At 36.7% G+C, this 19,453-nt stretch overlaps 1 protein-coding gene across 1 annotated transcript; it reads right to left on the bottom strand.

Moving 5' to 3' along the window:
• Positions 1 to 18,510: 18,510 nt before the first annotated feature.
• On the bottom strand, positions 18,511 to 19,095 carry LOC110921296 (putative cell wall protein). The gene has a single exon (XM_022165587.2). The coding sequence runs from the start codon at positions 19,063 to 19,065 to the stop codon at positions 18,664 to 18,666; it is 402 nt and encodes a 133-aa protein (XP_022021279.1). The 5' UTR covers positions 19,066 to 19,095; the 3' UTR covers positions 18,511 to 18,663.
• Positions 19,096 to 19,453: the final 358 nt, after the last annotated feature.

Consider the following 19,453-nt stretch of genomic DNA (forward strand, 5'->3'; position numbering starts at 1 on the left):
AGTCCGGCAGGTGAACTGTTCGGAATGGCAGTTTAACGTTTAACCCGAAATCGGTGAACCTCGTAGTTAGAATCCAAACCTTGAACCACGTGGTTGTTAGAATGATTAGTGAGCTGGTTCAAGCTCCATTTCTACCGGTTTGAGGGTCATGAGTGCAAAAGAGTTGAAAGAAAGTCGGAAAATCAGTCTTTCAATCTTTCACACCGTGAAATGTCTAGTTCTATGATAAATTTTAGTTTGTCTATGTGGAAATCGGTTAGATATAAGCTATTCATGGTTGAATGAGGCCAAAGTATGATGTTCTTCAAGAACACCATGATGACATCATCCAAGAACACTTAGATCTTGGTGATTTCACGATTAGAAATCAAGTTTTGAAAGATAGAAAGGTGTAGAATCATGTAATGATAAAAAAACGTACAAGAATTAGAGTGAGAACTTACCGGAGTTGAGAGAAATCTGAGAAAAAGTGAAGAACAAGGGCTGGTTCGGTCAGAGCTTTCCAAAAGTGGAAAAGAAGACAATGACAGCCCTATTTATAGGCTCCAAAAGAGGAAAGTGGTAAGCGATCGGCCAGGGTCTTCGATCGGTTGGGCTGCTCGATCGAACAGCATGTTCGATCGGCTAGCCTGTTCGATCAATGATTCCTGTTCGATCAGGAACCCCTTTTTGAGTGTTTTGCGACGATTTTCGATATTTCGATTTCGATGGACGATGATACGAATACGATAGAGTTCCTAATCAAATTACTTTCAGTCCCAACTACTATATCTAACATACAATCATCTGTAATTCGCCATTCGACGTCGGTTTTGATTGAGTTTGATTGAATTTCGAGTTTCGATTGATTCGGTTGAATACCACACAAAACATAAAGTAAACACGCACAAGTAACACATAAGGCACACACCCACGTAAGTATTACCACACCAGTTTCGCATAGTTCGAGTCTCAAGTTCGATTGATGAGTCGATTAACTTGATTATTGATTGATTAATTTTATCGCGTTGTTACTTCCTACTATTCACAGTCGTAAATCGGTCGTATTGATTAATCATTCGATCATTTCGTTTAGACAACACTTACTCCACATAATTCAAAAAAAAAACAAAAAGAATTATTACCAGTCAAAGTTGACTGGGACTTTGACTTTGACATTCGAAAACACGTGGTGTTACACGAAACTACTTGGTGCAGTTGACACAAAGTCTGTTAACTCATCTTCATCAGGCAGGAATGAATAGTCATGACTAAGAGGAGGTGGAACTTCATTAAAGCCCTTGAAGCCCACACTTGTCTTATCATTACTTTTCATTAACCCACCCATCATGTGTTTCATTACAAAAGAAGAATCTCTGAATTGATTCAATTTCTTTTCCAATTCAACAATTTTTAGTTGCGCTTCTGCCAACTCTTTGCATTTTTCAGAAATCTCTTTTGTTTTCTCACTCATCGTATCATGAGCTAAATCTATAATTTGAAGTTTTTCGTTTAATTTGCAAGTGAAAACTTCAATTTCAGTTTCATATCCTTTAACTTTCTTCAAATACATAGACTCATTTCTTTTTACAAAAAAGTTTGACTATTTTATGTTCATCATCTCGTTTATCAGACTTTGGTTTTGTGTTGATAACCTGTCAACTTCACCCTGTAATTCACGACATCTTAAACAAACAGATTTAGTACTTACCTGTCCGGTTTGTTTGTCTAATTTGGCCACGAGAGCCGCAAGGTTAGCTACCTTCTTTCTATATGCAGCATCCTTCTCTTCAGCATCCTGTTCATCATCAGACTTTTGCTTTTCTTCTTCAGCTTCAGTAGTCTGATCATCTGTAACTTCTTAAGATTCAATCACCTTGTCAACTTCACCATCCATTTTTTCTTCAGCATTCTCATCTTTAGCTTCAACATCATCAACTGGTACAATCTCTGCCATGAATGCCTGAGTGACATTCTCATCATCATCTAGATGAACACTCCAATCATATGACCCCTCTCGTGCAGTAGAGATCAAAGCTTTTGAGCCAGAATTGTTAGACGCACTTATGTTATTTGAACTTTGACCCAAAGACCCTGTCTTTGGTCTGTGATATTCTCTAGCAAAGTGTCCATAACTTTGACAGTTGAAACACCGAACCTTGGTCTTGTCAAAACCAACAGTCTTCCCACGAACTTCCTTCCTGTTCTATTCATAAACCTCTTCACTCTCCTGGAAATCAGGGCCATTTGCCACTGTAGGTCCATCTCTTCTAAGTCATCAGGGTCAACCTGATCATAATCTTCATCAAAAGTAGCTGGATCAGATATCTTCCCTTGAATGTAATTCTCGTAAGAAACAATGAACGAGGCAAGCAATGCTAGATGTTCTTCAGCAGCTTTCACACTCATAGGCATATATTTAGTATTGCTGCTCTGATTTGTAGCTGAAGTTCTCTTAGCACCTGTAGATCCTCCTGAAACAGCTACGAAACACACATCAGCATCTTCATTCACAGTAACATGCTCATTCTCACATGACAGAGACGCAGTAGCAGAGTCGCTAGAAGCATTGTGAGACGAAGAAGATGAAAGTCCAGTGTAAATCCCTGGATCTTGAACCTGATGATATCCAGTTTCCTTCTTCTTCATATTAAGCTCATAAGCTCTCAGCTTACCAACCACTTCTTCAAGTTCCTTTGTCTCATAATCTGCTTCTCCCTTGATCATGAGAGTGTAGATATCCCATTTAGCAAGTAAAGCATCAAGCAACTTTTAATTTTTCTCTATGTCAGAATAACTATCTATATCATAATTGTCCATTTCTGACATCAGATGGTAGTATCAAGTGATAATATCCTTAAGTGATTCATTTTCTCATATACTTGAATACCGCAAACTGCTTCTTCAGTAGATCAACTTTGTTCTTTTTGATATCTGCATTTCCCTCGTATCTTTTTTCTAATGCATCCCAGATTTCCTTTGAAGTAGTGTACTTCTTAAAGGTATGCTTGATACCATCTGGTAAGGACATTTTGATTGTAGCCAAGGCTCTCTTTTCAGCCTCATACATCTTTTTATCAGCATCTTGCATGTTAACGTAGGTTGTGACACGTTATCTGCCCTCAACATCGTGTGTTGGGTTTGTGTACCCATGTACAATACAGATCCACATGCGGGTGTCCTGATATTCAATGAAAGATTGAAACATGTCCTTCCATGTCAGATAATTCTCCACCTTCATCATCTTAGGCAGTTTGTTGGTTGTGCCAACCTCGTACTCCATTCTCAAAAGTTTGTTCAAATTAGACATGTTCGACATTTTAACGTAACAGACTGGTAAAACCGTACAAAAAGTGTCCGAAAACTGTGATTACCAAATTACACCGTTAGAATCGTCTCGAAAAAATGAATCCAATGATATATAATGTCGAAAATGTTTTTTTTGTCCTAAAAATACGTGGAGTCCAACGGTGCAAACGGTTTGCTGAGATGAGCTACGGATCGTTTTCTATTTTCGAAAACGTTACATACTCTATACGCACCCAATTACTCCACCAAAATAAATACTCCACCTTATTAATTCCTCCAACAAATACTCCACTTAGCCAAAATAAATATGATGGGTCAAGAAGGTGGTTCAATTACGCTGTTTAACTATGCTGATCAAATACGCTTGTCTATAATGCTGCCTAGTCAAATATTCTAGTTAATTTCGCTGGTTATTAAGTTCGTCGGTTAATTTCGTTGATTAATTATGCTGGCCAACAGTTTAGTATTACGACGACTAGTAATGTCGCCGATCACCGTGATAATGTCACTGAGGATAATTAGCACGGTTACCAAAGTCGCCTTTGGAATTTAAATACTCCGGTCAGTCAAATTCGAAGGTCCAGATCAGTGTAATTATTAAATACGCCACCCAGCAAAATCGCTAGATCTGATCAGCAAATTTCGCAGTAACTTGTTTAGCAATCCAGTTTACCAGCAACTCCGATTTTCAGGGATCTGATCAAATCTTTTCAGAATTTGAAAAGATTTTATCTCTTTTCCAACAAAACCTGCAAGATCAAAACAACCAAATCAGCCCAATTTTTCGAAGAAAATACGAAGAACAATCTTCGAATCTTCAAGTCTTTCCAGCCAAAATTTTTCAAAAAATAAAAACAAAACTGTCCCGAAAACCTGCAGATCAGCAAAAATAAACACGCAGACTGATCAAAACACAAACAAAAAACGCACAAATATATCAGAAATTCAAGTAATTTTGAAAACCCTAGTTTATCAGTTTCAAAATTTTCAAAAATTTCCAGGTTTCTGCAGCCACCAATTCTGAACCGAGCTTCTTCAAGAGCCTAATGCTCTGATACCAATTGTAGGTCCCCTGGTTCGTACTGATCATCACAGAATTGTCAATCCTACCTAGAGTGCGGAATCCTCTAGATCAGATTAGCACAGAAACGAGTAGAAATAGCAATTACTATCAAACGGGTTTTTATTGATTATCAATCACAAGAATTACAATCAATCAAAACCCTAATTCGTCCAAGCTCTAATCCCTTTACGAAAACTCTCTCACAAACTGTTTTTTGGCTGATTAACCTAAACCGTAATGCAAAGCCTTGTGCATATAACACAAGGTTGCAACTTGGGTTAGGGTTTCCTACATGGGCTATGACTCAATTCGTCCCCCTTAACCCAATCTGGGTTTGGTTTAGCCCAAACACTATTAATTGACTAATACAAAGCTAAACCCGCTAACCTTTTATCATTTTACTAATTACAAGATATCCAAAGACCAAATCTAAGCTGTTGTCACAAATATGCACCAACATGTTGAAAGTGAATTTTCTTTACCATTTCTTCATGATGTCATTGATTTGTTCATTCGTGTCTTTACGGTCTATATAAAGCGCGTTAACTACCTGGAAGGGGGTTAGGAGGGTGGTTTGGTAATGTTCTTGTCTTGTTCAGTGTATAGATCTTGCGAGGACTTGGTTTAAGCTTACTAGGATCTCCTTCAATGCCCAACGGTATTGGATGGCGGGGGTGCGAATAGCTTGAACCCCTCATATGTAAACTACTATTAATACTTTAAACTGGCTTCTTGGGATTGTATCCTTGCTGACTCAAACCACTTAGCCGAGGGTAATGTCACCTTCAAAAGAGGGGCCTACCACTTTTTGCACTAATAACTTACTTAATTGTCTTTCAATATTCCAACCCTTTATGATTGTATCTCTGCTGACTAAACCACTAGGTTGAGGGTAACGTCACCTTCAAAAGAGGGGCCTTCTACTATAACTAAGATAATCTTTTAAAAAGTCCGAAAGTTCGAAAATCATCAAAGGGTACATTAAAGATGAGTTGGATCCAAGTGATTTTATCTTGTCTATTTGTTTTTCATTTTATTTATCTTTTCATTTTTTAGTTTTACTTTCATATTTAAAAACTTTTCTCAAAAATTTAGATTGATTAGACGTTGACGATAAACCGGTATTAAAAGCTCTTGTGTCCTTGGACGACCTCAGTATCTTACCAACACTATACTACGCTCACGATGGGTGCACTTGCCCAAGTCTGTGTTTACTGTTAGTATAATATCGTGTTTTATAAATTTAAAACTCGAGTAATGCGTAAAATGGGATTAAAATATTAATAAAATCATATCACGCTTAACGCACACCAAGTTTTTGGCGCCATTGCCGGGGACACAAGGATTTTAAGAAAGTTTAAAATCGACGGCCTAACTTTTTTTAGCATTTTTTCTTATATTTTTTTAGGATTTTTCTTAATTTTTCAATTTCTGCAGACTCAGCACGGGCCGTGCCCAGCCAGACACGGGGCCGTGTCCATCATCCTTACTAGCAATTCTCTTTTAAGTCAGATAGTAGCTAACCACGGGGTCGTGTCCACCCAACACGCCCCCGTGTCCATTCTCCAGTTACTGAAAACAGGATCGTAAGATCCTGACGGTTGGTAAATTCTGACAAAAATATGGATGATATTGATTATTTTTACTTTCGCCACTCTTACGGTGAGTGGTGTCAATTATGTGGTGGATTTCATCAAGATTTAGAATGTTATATTCTAAATTTGGATCCCCACTATTTGAACCCATCGTTTTCTGTAACAATCACCTTAAGATGGGCGAAAGTAAAAAACGATCACTATTACCCGCCCGAATGTCCTCAACCATCTCTTCCAACCGACATAACCTCCGAAGAATTATGTCAAATCGAAGAAAGAATTCTCCAAAAATTAAAAGAAATAGAGCTTACGATGAAAATGAGGTATTCATCACAAGACAAAAATCAAGGAGAAATGTTGGGGCCACATTCGGAATCTACCAACATCGACTAACCAAAAAGTGATTATCTGCCTCCAAAACGCAGTTTTGGAGAAGCATGTACCTACATGCTTTTTGAAAACGCAGTTTTGAAAACGCAAAATCTACTTTGAAAACGCATAATCTATTTTGAAAACGCAAAACCAAACACCCCCTTAATATTATTTACACAAAAATTAAGAAGTTTGTTAAGCTTTAACACAAACTGAAATTGAGATGAAAAAGTGAGGGATGTCGGTAATATAAATATGGTTTCAAAGTTTAAAAAATTAAGGCCAATAAAATAAATTTTTACATATAAAAACATTTAAATGAACGAACACAAAAGAACGTTAACAAACACATACGAGCATTCACGAACATAGATGAACGAATGCTGTCTCTGTTCATGTTTCTTTGTTTAACTTATCAAATGAAATTTCTTGTTCGTGTTTATTCATTTATTAAACGAATGAATATAAGCGAACTTCCAGCCGAATGGTTCACGGACTGTTCTCTGAAGGTTCGATTCGTTTACAGCTCGCAGCTCTCCAAATTCAACATCCTCTGTCGTAAATTCATTCAAATTTTCACTCGATCTGCCTTTGTCCGTGTATCATTTTTTGTTTGTTTTGTAGGTTTGGGAATATACTTTTGGTTTGTTCAATTTGTAGATGTTTACTTCTTCTGTGATAACCAGTTTGTATGCATTGAGGCTTAGCTTTTCCAAACTTCTTATGACTTTTTGGAACAATGGAGTGACTTATTGATTTTTCCCCTCACATACACTCCAAATCTCAAACACCATTTAACTTTTCAAAAAGTCAAAAAGATATAGTTTTCAAGTGGGAGTTTCGGGTAGTACATGTGGTGGTTTATATATATTTTTCTCTCTCTAGAGTTAGTACTGCTTTTTCATGATGTTGAGAACAATGTATGAGGTGTTGTTTCACAGTAGTACATAATCTTTTGTCTTGTAAGCTCTGGTGTAAGATTGAAAAGCCAATGAAAACATGATCGACAAGAGGCGTGCGGGCGAAAGATGGCAATGGAGTTTAAGAATAAAAATAATAATATGTTTAATAATAACAATCGAAGAAAAAAAATAATCTCAACATCAGGGTTTTACTTAAAAAATATCAAATCAAAATAAATAGCAGACAAACACAACATCAGAATAGAAAAACAATGTCACCATCCCTAGTGACCAGTATAGGTAAAAAAGTTAGCAAATTTGAAACAAGTATAATTATATAGGGTTAGGATATAATAGGAAGTATTTTTGGCTAGCAAAGCTAGGAAGTAATCTTGACCATTAATAGATCTAATCAAGTGCTAAGATTAAATAAATGAAACTAAAGAGAAAAAAGAGGCGCGTGGGTTTGTGTAAGGGCATTCTAGTCAATACAGGACAATAGTTTCTCTCTTCTCCAATTCCCCCCATTTTTTAAATGTTAATAACTTTTTCATAGGACATTATTTTTTTATAAAAATTGCACAAAAAAACGAGCATTTTTTATCTTTAAAACGAGTATACTATTGCTATGTTTTCGAAAACCCAGTTGCGTAAATGCAATGGAAAAAAAACCCAGTTGCGTAAAACACAATGAAAAAAAAATTAAAAAATGACTTTTTTCTAAAACGCAATGCACCAAAAAAAACAAAGAAATGTCTTATTTCTAAAACGCAATGGCCAGAAAACACCAATAAATGTCTTATTTCTAAAACACAATAGCCTAAAAACACAAAAGAAAGTTTACTTTCTAAAACACAATGGACTGAAAACACATAAAAGTGTGTTTTACCTAAAACGCAATGCACCAAAAACACAAAGAAATGTCTTATTTCTAAAATGCAATGGCCAGAAAACACTTAAAAATATCTTATTTCTAAAACGCAATGGCCTAAAAACACAAAAGAAAGTGTACTTTCTAAAATGCAATGGACTGAAAACACATAAAAATATGTTTTACCTAAAACGCAATGCACCAAAAACACAAACAAATGTCTTATTTCTAAAACGCAATGGCCAGAAAACACATAAAAATGTCTTAGTTCTAAAACGTAATGGCCTAAAAATACAAAAGAAAGTGTTCTCTCTAAAACGCAATGGAGTGAAAACACATAAAAATGTGTTTTACCTAAAACGCAATGATTAAAAACACTTCAAAAATGTGTTTTTCTAAAACGCAATGGCTAGAAAACACATAAACATGTCTTATTTATAAAACGCAATGGCCTAAAAACACAAAAGAAACTGTCTACGAAAATGAGGCAATTTCCAGAAAATTAAATTTTCTGATGCAGTTTTATTAAAGCAATTTAATAAAAAAAAAAAAAAAACTGTCTCGACCCCAGCTAGGGGCTTTGCCCCCTGGGCTGCCGCCCCTTGGAACCTGCTCCCAGGGGCGCTGCCCCTGGACCCCCGCCAAGATCGTAAAACGCAATGCCTCAATTCAAAAACCCAGATCATAAAAATGAAATTCAAAAATTTCTTACATAGATCGAAGCCGATTTCTTCAGATTTCTTCACCGATTGACGAAATTTGAATGTTAGAAACACTTATCAGCGATCGAGTCGAACGAATCGAGTGATTCGCTTCAAAATCACAGGAAAAAATGAGATATTGTATGAAATTAAACTGGGTTTCTTCAAAAAAGTTGAAGAATACGTTGATTGGGTGTTTGAATCATTGATTGGTGACGAAAATCACACTATAACATTGAGATAGAAAGTGAAGAAAATGTTGAAGATGGTGGGTTTTGAAAATGATGAGTATTGAAGTTACTGGAGGAGAAGAAGGAAGAAGATTGGATACGATTGACTAAAATACCCTTACTCTTTATTTTAGATTTTGTCACATGTCATAATTCTATTACTTCCTATCCTTCCTAGCCAAATTAAACTTTCTATTTGATCCTCACCCTAATTATATATACATAACTACATTACTGAGTATAATGGTAAATTGGTATATCATCATAAGAAAAAATTACAATAAGTTGGAGAAACTATTTCAAGAGCCCAAGACTTGCTCAAACCAAATAAGCATGGACTTCATCCGGTTTGGGCCATGAAGTAAAAGCCTGACGAGTTTCGTATGCCGACACTAATCTTCAACGACTGTAAGGCCCATTTAATTTTGCGACGCGCTTTCTGGCCTCTTTGCTTTAGAATTATCTCCTTGGCATAGTCATCTTTTTTTTTTTTTTCAATTTAAGGACAAACTAGCCCAATACCCATCTTCTAAAATGCTTTTTTACTTTTTTTTAAGGACAAACTAGCCCAATACCCCATAAGGTTTTATTTTTTATTTTTTTAAGGACAAACTAGCCCAATACCCATCTTCTAAAAAGTTTTTTTTACTAATACGCTTATCAAACCGACCGTCCTAGCGATTCACTGATAAAAGCGATCAAATCGAACTCAAGAACTAGATGACTTCATAGGCAATAACAATATGTATATTCGATATTACATAAAATAGAAGTATCAACAAATATTTAAATAGGGGAGAGGGTTCATTGGGGAACACTAAAAAAGTGAAAAACGTTACATTTTAAAAAAATTCAACTTAACGTGTTAAAAATTAATTTTTTGTTAATTTTTTCAACGCTTTTTCTTATAAATACATGTAGAACCCTTTTTAATAAAAAAACTTCAAAAACTAAAATATAAAAAAGTTTAAAAAACAGTTAAAAAAGGTTACTTTTTTTTACAAAAATGATTTTTCCATTGGAATAGCTTCTACATGTATTTATAAGAAAAAACCTCGAAATTGTTTAAAAAAAATAATTTTTAACATGTTAAGTTGAATTTTTTAAAATGTTAAATGCATTGTTTTTCAGTTTCCAACTTTTTTAGTGTTTCTCAATGAAACTCATACTATTTAAATATTACATAAAATAAAAGTATAATATTTAAATTGAGGGTTCAAAATAAGTATGTTGTTACATTAGTAATACTAAAAGACAAATAAAATATATTGGTGTTTTAAAAAAAATCCTAACTGTACATGTTGACGCTGTGATCAATAACACTTCTAACTTTAACATCCGTTGTCAAGCGCAATCCCACTCGAATAGAGAAATAACTCCGTTTGCTAATAACTTTCATTTATGTTGTTTTAAAACCAATTTACAACATTCTAGTTCATTAGAGGCGTACGAAGTTACTTCTTCATTAGACTAGCATTGCTTGAAAACATAAGTAAAAGTTAGAAGTATCATTAGTAACATTACGATATGAATTTGTTATCGGGCACTCGGTCATAATTTGAATTATTAGAATCCAATTTTTGTCTAAAAAATAAACGAGATCAAATGTATTAGATGTGTATTTATTTAGTTTATATTTCTAGGATTATAAAACAGTAGGTTTTATTGACCAGACTCACTACACCAGTAGGTTTTATTGACTCATGAGTAATTATAACGAATAATATTATACATTATACATATGAATTATAACCTATCATGAACAGTATTTTAAGATTGATAGAACAAATTACAATATAGCCCTTTAGAGAGGAGATATCCTTTGTTTTTAATTTTGGCAGAAAGTCAAACGAAAATGTAAAAACCTTAGTGGTCAAAACGTAAAATTCTAAAACCATACTATTGTTCATTATGTTTGAAGTAGGGTTTTGGCACTGTCGGCCCCACCGCTCTCCGGCCGAAAACAGTGTGCAAGAGAGAGAAAACGAAGGGGGTGGGGGTGTCATAGGAAGGAGAAGAATGTTGGGGGCGACCGGAGGTGTGAGAGAGCAGAGAAGATGTTCTGGTGTTTGTGTGAACTTGTAAAACTAAAAAGGAAAAACTAAGGTGGCCCAAAACCTAAAAGTGAAAAGAGAACTGGCGCATTCATACGATGTTAATTGATATATATAATAATAAGTAACTAACAATTTCTAGAAACATTAATATATTATTTATTTTATTAATTTATTATTGTTCTTTTCCTCCTGAGTAACCGGGATGAATAGCAAAAACATTCATATATCAAATCTTTGTTTGCTATTGTTCCTTTTCTCCTTAGTAACCGGGATAAAAAGACAATATAATCATATGAAATATTTATATTGCTTGACAAATTACATTCGAACACTACGTAACAAAATAATTTGATGTTGAACCCAATATATATAATATAACTTAAACCGTTACATTTTATAGGGGCAAAGACGATGATTTAAGTCAATAGTGGTAGCGACAAAGGAACACCATGTGTTGTGGAGACACTCATGGTGTAACAAAATAACATTGATACATGTACTAATATTTGTTTTTTATAGCTTTTATCGATGTAAAACATGTGTCGATATGTGTGTGTGTGTGTATATATATCTCTTTCGATTGCTATGCCGAGTGCTGGTACTGTACCAAACTGAACAGATACCGACCGAGTTAGCACCGCCTAACGAACTGACCGAACCGTGCCGATACCAGTCGAATACTCGCCGCATCGCGCGGGGGAGTCACACTAGTGTAAGATTAAATATGTTACGTATTAATATTTAATCTATAGCCATTATAATCATTTACATAATATAGATCAAAATATATAATAACCTATTAAATAATTAGTTGGTAATTGTTGATGGACCATATTACCCTTATTAACTAATTAGGTTTCCTCCTGGGTGCTTATACAAGGAGAATTATGTGGAGGTTAAGGGGTTACTCAGTTACACAATTACACACAACCCATTAGCCATAACATCAATTTTCGACCTCCTCTCCTAATCGAATCCCCTATTCGATTTCTTAGTCCCCATCATCAGTCAGCACCCTAAGGAGGAACCAGATCAAGATGACAGGCATGTCGAACTCCATTACTGGATTCTCCACTGCACTATCTGCTGTAACAGGTATGTTTTATTGTTCTCCTTCATGTATAAACAGAACTGAACCAACATGTGGTATCAGAGCATATGTTGATTAGCCAGTTCTGTTTTCGTATCCATAATTCTGGGATTGAAGCTTGGAAAACGGAATTTTTTGAAATCTTATGAATTAACAGCCGGTTTCGAGTGGTTATATGTTCGAAATCCCTGTTTTCGGAAAATATTAATCATATGTTTACTCGAAATCTAATGGGTTATGTTTTTATGACCGAAATCTGTTTTAGAAAAACCTTAAAATTCAGGTTTCGGGTTCCAGAATTCATGTTTTAATTATTTAGGGTTCATCGTGTTCTTAGTTAAAATTCGAAATATCCTATAAGTTTTGGATTATGATTTGAATTGTTATATGTTTTCCTGATTTTGATCTATTTTTTCTAATAAGGATTTTCGAAATATGTTAATAAGATAAACAATTATGATTTTCGAAATTTTATGATAAAAATAGATCAATATTATAATAGGAAACTCTATCACAATTCATAAATTTCGAATTTTCAGTTGTTATAACCATAAACAACTGGATCGCACAAGATCAGATCACATAAGAGATGATCTGATCGCATAAGATAATCGCACAAGGCCTTAATAATCGCACAAGTTTACTTGGGCCTTACTGATCGCACAAGTTTACTTGGGCCTTACTGATCGCACAAGTTTACTTGGGCCTTACTGATCGCACAAGTTTACTTGGGCCTTACTGATCGCACAAGTTTACTTGGGCCTTATGGATCGCACAAGGCATAAAGGATCACACAAGGCATAACGGATCGCACAAGTTTACTTGGGCCTTACGGATCGCACAAGGTCTTATTGATCGCACAAGTTTGCTTGGGCCTTACTGATCGCACAAGTTCGATCCGCGCTAACGGGTGGTTTGCTATTAAATAAATGGTTTTGTAATTTACTTAGTTAATTAATCAGAATCAGATAATGTTTTGCAAAACTAGAATAGCTTAACTTGAATGAGCTTTTGATATATCATTTCTGGCCAAAGCTGACTTGATACATCTACTTATCATTCAAGTATTACGAAAGCTATGTTAAGTGTGCATCATAAGCATGAATGTTTTAATATCTGGCCAAAGCTGATTTAATTCTTTCATAGATGGCATAATTAGCAAGTGCATAACTAAAGTGATTGTTTCAATTTCTGGCCAAAGCTGATTTGTTACAACCACCTTGCACATATGCTTAAATGATTACACTTCTGGCCAAAGCTGTTTTGTCTTCATTTAAGTAGAATTTTTTAACTAAGTCTATTATTTTGATGTTAGTAATAGACAATATCACAGCTTCATAATGTAAAATGGTCATTATTTTGCCTGCCTTAGTTTAACGTGCCCATAGATCACATTAGGACTTCTTCCTTAGTATCATAACTTGCTCATCTTATTTCCACTATCAGCGCCCAATCAAGGGATTCCATCTTTGACTGGTGATAACTTTGCTGCATGGAAGGATACTCTCATGCTTACGCTTGGACTGCTGGATTTTGATTATGCTTTAAGGGAGAATAAGCCAGCGGACCTTAACACTCAGAGTACTGCTGCTGAGCAGATACTTCATGAAAAGTGGACTAGGTGTAACCGCATGTGTCTCATGTTTATGAAGCAGTCCATAAGCAATGCTATCAGGGGAGCTATTCCTGATTCTGAAGATGCTAAAACCTACTTGGCTTCTGTGGAGGCGCAGTTCAAGGGAACGTCTAAAGCACACGCTAGTACCCTTATTCTCAAGCTGGTGACTACTAAGTATGATGGAGGAGCGGCATTCGCGAGTACATCATGATGATGAATGACATGGCCAATAAGCTGAAGGGGCTGGAAATGGAAATCAGTGATGGTTTCCTTGTTCATTTTATCATCACTTCGCTTCCTTCGTCTTTTGAAGCATTTAAGATCAATTACAACACTCAGAAGGACAAATGGACGATGAGTGAGCTGGTCGCTATGTGCGTACAGGAGGAAGAGCGTATGAGGATGGATCGCCATACTGATGTTGCAAACTTCACTACCTCCAATTCTAAGAAGCGGAAGAACAATTATCAGAGGAAGGATGCTTCAAAAGTCCAGAGGCCTAATTCTAATCCTAATACAAGTGCACCTTCCAGCTCTAAGAACTCCTTAGGCAGTATCCGCTGCAAGTTCTGTAAAAAGACAGGACACATGCAGATGGAATGCCCTGACTTCAAGGAGTGGCTGGCTAAGAAAGGTAACGATTATTTTATGATACTTGAGTCCTATAATTTAAGTGTTCCTGCTAATTCTTGGTGGTTTGATTCTGGTTCTATGGTTCATGTTACCAATTCTACTCAGGGATTCCTTTCAATCCGGAAGCTGGAAAGAAACCAAAGAACGCTTAAGGTTGGGGATGATCGAGAATTAGAAGTGAAGGCCATTGGAACAATACAATTAGTTATGAAAACTGGTTTATGTATTAAACTTATGATACCTTATATGTTCTTGAGGTAACTCGGAACCTTGTATCAGGACCAAAGTTAGACATGGACGGTTTTATTGTTTCCCATGGTCATCGCAAACTCTCTATCCATTATGATTCTGTTCTTTATGGTACTGGTATTCTGGATGGTGGTCTCTATAGATTAGAACTAGAAGATAACTTTTCCAAATCTTTGTTGTCATATAACATTAATGAATCACTCACAAAGATGGAAGAGAAACGAGACTTAGAGACTTCATCCATGTTGTGGCATCAACGTTTAGGCCACATTTCAAAAGAACGATTAAATCGTCTCGTAAAGGATGAAGTCTTACCTCCTCTCGATTTCTCTGATTTTGGAACATGTGTCAAATGTCTTAAAGGTAAAATGACATTAGCGAATAAGAAAGGTGCCACTAGGAGTTCTAATTTATTAGAACTCATTCACACTGACATTAGTGGTCCCTACCAAATCGCTGGCATAACAGGACATACTTCATTTATCACTTTTATTGATGATTATTCTCGTTACATGTACTTGTATCTTATTAAGGAGAAATCTGAATCTCTTACGACTTTTAAAGATTATAAAGCTGAAGTTGAAAAGCAATTAGATCGTCAGATTAAAGTTGTGAGATCAGATAGAGGCGGTGAATATTATGGAAGACATACTGATGTGGGTTAAGCTCGTGGTCCATTTTATGAGTTTTGTAAGGGCCAGGGGATTGTGAACCAATACACCATGCCTGGTACACCTCAGCAGAATGGTGTCGCTGAAAGAAGAAACCGTACCCTTATGAACATGGTGCGCAGTATGTTAGCCAACACTAATTTACCATTATTCCTCTGGACTGAAGCATTAAAAGCAGCTGTTCATATACTCAATAGAGTTCCTTCTAAGTCTGTCCCTAAAACTCCTTATGAACTTTGGACAGGAAGGAAACCGAGTCTTAAATATATGAAAGTATGGGGCTGCATTGCTGAAGCAAAACTTTACAATCCTTTCCTAAGGAAACTTGACCCTAAAACAGTTACCTGTTTCTTTATCGGGTATCCTGAGAACTCTAAGGGTTATCGTTTCTATTGTCCTTCCCATGTCACCCGTATTGTTGAGACCAAGCGTGCCGCGTTCCTGGAGGATTTCAAGGTCAGTGGGAGCAGTACCAACCCTTACGAAGAATTGCAAGAAGTACAAGACGCGGGGGGGGGGGGGAGAGAGACTCGTCGCTTACCATTACTCTGATTACTCCTCTTGTACCCAATGCAACTACTGCACCTGAAGCTACTGCACCAACTCCAAATTCACCTCCACAATCAGAACCCATTATACCTCATGACGAAGGCACATCAAACGCTCAAAACCAAGACGACGCTGAACCCGATAATCCACTCAGGAGGTCATCCAGGCAAAGAAGGCCTCCTAATTGGGATGATTATGTTACCTACCTGACTGAAATGGATCCCGGAAAGCTCAATGATCCTATCTCTTACAATAAAGCCATTAGCAGTGATCAGTCTTCTGAATGGAATAAAGCAATGATTGATGAGCTTGAATCCATGAAGAAAAATGACGTTTGGGATTTGGTAGAATTACCCAGCGGAGTCAAACCCGTAGGATGCAAATGGGTGTTCAAAACAAAACTGGATCCGAATGGGAACGTTGAACGCTACAAAGCGAGATTGGTTGCAAAGGGCTACACTCAGAAAGAGGGAATTGATTATCAAGAGACGTTTTCACCTGTCTCTCGTAAAGATTCATTAAGGATCGTCATGGCCCTAGTAGCTCATTTCGATTTAGAGCTGCATCAGATGGACGTTAAAACCGCTTTCCTTAATGGAGATTTGGACGAAGATGTTTACATGAAACAACCTGAAGGCTTTAAACCTGAGGGTCAGGAGCATCTAGTCTGTAAGTTGAAGAAATCCATTTACGGGTTAAAACAAGCATCACATCAATGGTACCTCAAGTTTGATGAAGTCATGAAGAAACAAGGTTTTATGAAGAATCAAGTGGATCAATACACCTACCTCAAGATGAGTGGGAGCAACTTTACTATTCTTGTCCTTTACGTAGATGATATTCTATTGGCAAGTAATAGTTTAGACATGTTGCATGAGTCGAAGCGGTTACTTTCGCATAACTTCGACATGAAGGATCTCGGAGATGCTTCTTACATCATTGGCATCGAAATTCACCGAGATAGACACAAAGGGATCTTAGGATTGTCCCAAAGGGCTTATATAGACCGTGTCCTTACACGATACAACATGCAACAGTGCAAACCCTCCGTCGCTCCAGTAGTTAAGGGAGATTTTTTCGGTTCATTCCAGTGTCCGACAACAGAGGTTGAGAAGGAGCAAATGAGCCAGATACCTTACGCGTCAGTAGTTGGGAGTTTGATGTATGCTCAAGTCTGTACTCGTCCAGATATCGCTTATATTGCTGGAATGCTAGGTCGTTATCAGACTAATCCTGGCCTAGATCACTGGAAAGCAGCTAAGAAGGTACTGCGATATCTGCAAGGGATGAAAGACTATAAACTGACTTATAGAAGAAGTGATCATTTAGAAGTGGTGGGCTATTCTGATTCTGACTTTGCCAAATGCAAAGATGACAAGAAATCCACTTCGGGCTATATCTTTATGTTAGCAGGCGGCCCTATCTCTTGGAAGAGTCATAAAAAACAGTTGACCACAACTTCCACAATGATGGCAGAGTACATTGCTGTTTATAACGCAACCTGTCATGGAATGTTGCTTAGAAACCTGGTCACTAGACTTAAAATCGTTAATTCCATTTCTAGACCATTGAAGCTTTACTGTGATAATTCAGCTGTCGTTAGTTTCTCGAACAGTAACAGTTCGACTGGAGCTGGTTTATATCTCGATACAAAATATCTATTTGTACATGAACGTGTTGAGGAAAATAATCTTTGTATCGAGTATATTTGTACTAAGGATATGCTTGCGGATCCGATGACTAAAGGTCTCCCTCCTAAGGTTTACGAAGAACATGTTCGGAATATGGGATTTAGTAAAGACCTTATTTGAGCATATTGTACTAGCTTATGTTTTATGATTAATGAAATTTCCTCAAGTTTGATTTTGTATGTCTGTTAGAATATGTTCAACCGGTATAATAGCATATAGACAAATAAAGTTACAAGTCAAACAAAGGGCTTACGTGTATTTTGATCATGACGATTAGGTTTTAAATTAAGGCTATAGTATGATTAATGGGGGTCCTGAGTCGCATAATGATTCAACGGCTGTATTTCTCTGCTATAGTACTTGTTTAAGGCTAAAATGAGTGTTAACTCCTGATCAGGCTTATCTAATACTCATAGTAAATGATTACTCGGCTAAGTGGGAGAATGTAAGATTAAATATGTTACGTATTAATATTTAATCTATAGCCATTATAATCATTTACATAATATAGATCAAAATATATAATAACCTATTAAATAATTAGTTGGTAATTGTTGATGGACCATATTACCCTTATTAACTAATTAGGTTTCCTCCTGGGTGCTTATATAAGGAGAATTATGTGGAGGTTAAGGGGTTACTCAGTTACACAATTACACACAACCCATTAGCCATAACATCAATTTTCGACCTCCTCTCCTAATCGAATCCCCTATTCGATTTCTTAGTCCCCATCATCAGTCAGCACCCTAAGGAGGAACCAGATCAAGATGACAGGCATGTCGAACTCCATTACTGGATTCTCCACTGCACTATCTGCTGTAACAGGTATGTTTTATTGTTTTCCTTCATGTATAAACAGAACTGAACCAACAACTAGTTTACATTAAAGCCAAGTTAAAAGCCTTAGGATATCTATTTGATTAAAAATAAGTTGCAACCGGCCAAAAGCAATTTAATTCCATTAATCTTGCAACTACAATCATACATTCATACATGATACATACCAAGGAAACAATACTACACCAGTAGGTTTTATTGACCAGACTCACTCTTTGTTACATAGCAAAACCTAGAACACCCTCAATTACTAATTGGACCGGGAGCGGTGGAGGCACGTCCAGGGTTCGGGACCTCGAAACCAGGGTTCGGAACAAACGTGTCATCACCACCCGGCACAAAGCTTCGACCACCAACTCCACCAAACCTAGGAACACCATGTCCGCCTAGGATCCCACCGTTATTGCCCCCAGTGATAGGGTTGTAGGTAAATGGGTTAAACCCGTCCTTGCACTTAGGCTTAATACCGCGTCCAACACCTGGAATTAGGTAACCGCGGTCATGGTTGATCAGTGACTCGGGGTGTTTGGCAACTTCATGTTTGTTGAGGTTTGTGTTTGGGATATCACGTCCCGCCACAAGCACGGTGATGATGACATGGAAGAGGAGAATGAGGGTCATGACTTGGTGAAGAGTTGTAGCCATTTTGGGAGATGATTTGTGGTTTAAAGATGGAAGACAAATGGGCTTTCTTATAGGCTAAGTTTAGTTCAATTTGGCAAGTAACCCACCCCATGCACACACCATTAAAGACACATAAGACAATGGTGTGCAAGTTTGGTAATACTCGAAACGGCTTGAGTGGCTAATTAAGTTTTCATTTATATAAGAGTACAAAATGTCTTTGTTCATAGTTATAAGTGCAAAGATATAAGAGTGTTTTTTTTCCTAATTCTAAATGGTCCATGTAGGAGTTACATATATATCAAAACCCAAGCTACCCTCCTTTCATTGATTGGTTAATGTTGAAAATGTGAGCATGGAAATTGGGTAGCATTTGAACTTCACCGAACCATTCAGGCTACATTTACTC

This window comes from Helianthus annuus, chromosome 15 (genome assembly GCF_002127325.2).
Source record: "Helianthus annuus cultivar XRQ/B chromosome 15, HanXRQr2.0-SUNRISE, whole genome shotgun sequence".
In the NCBI taxonomy this organism is placed as follows: Eukaryota; Viridiplantae; Streptophyta; class Magnoliopsida; order Asterales; family Asteraceae; genus Helianthus; species Helianthus annuus.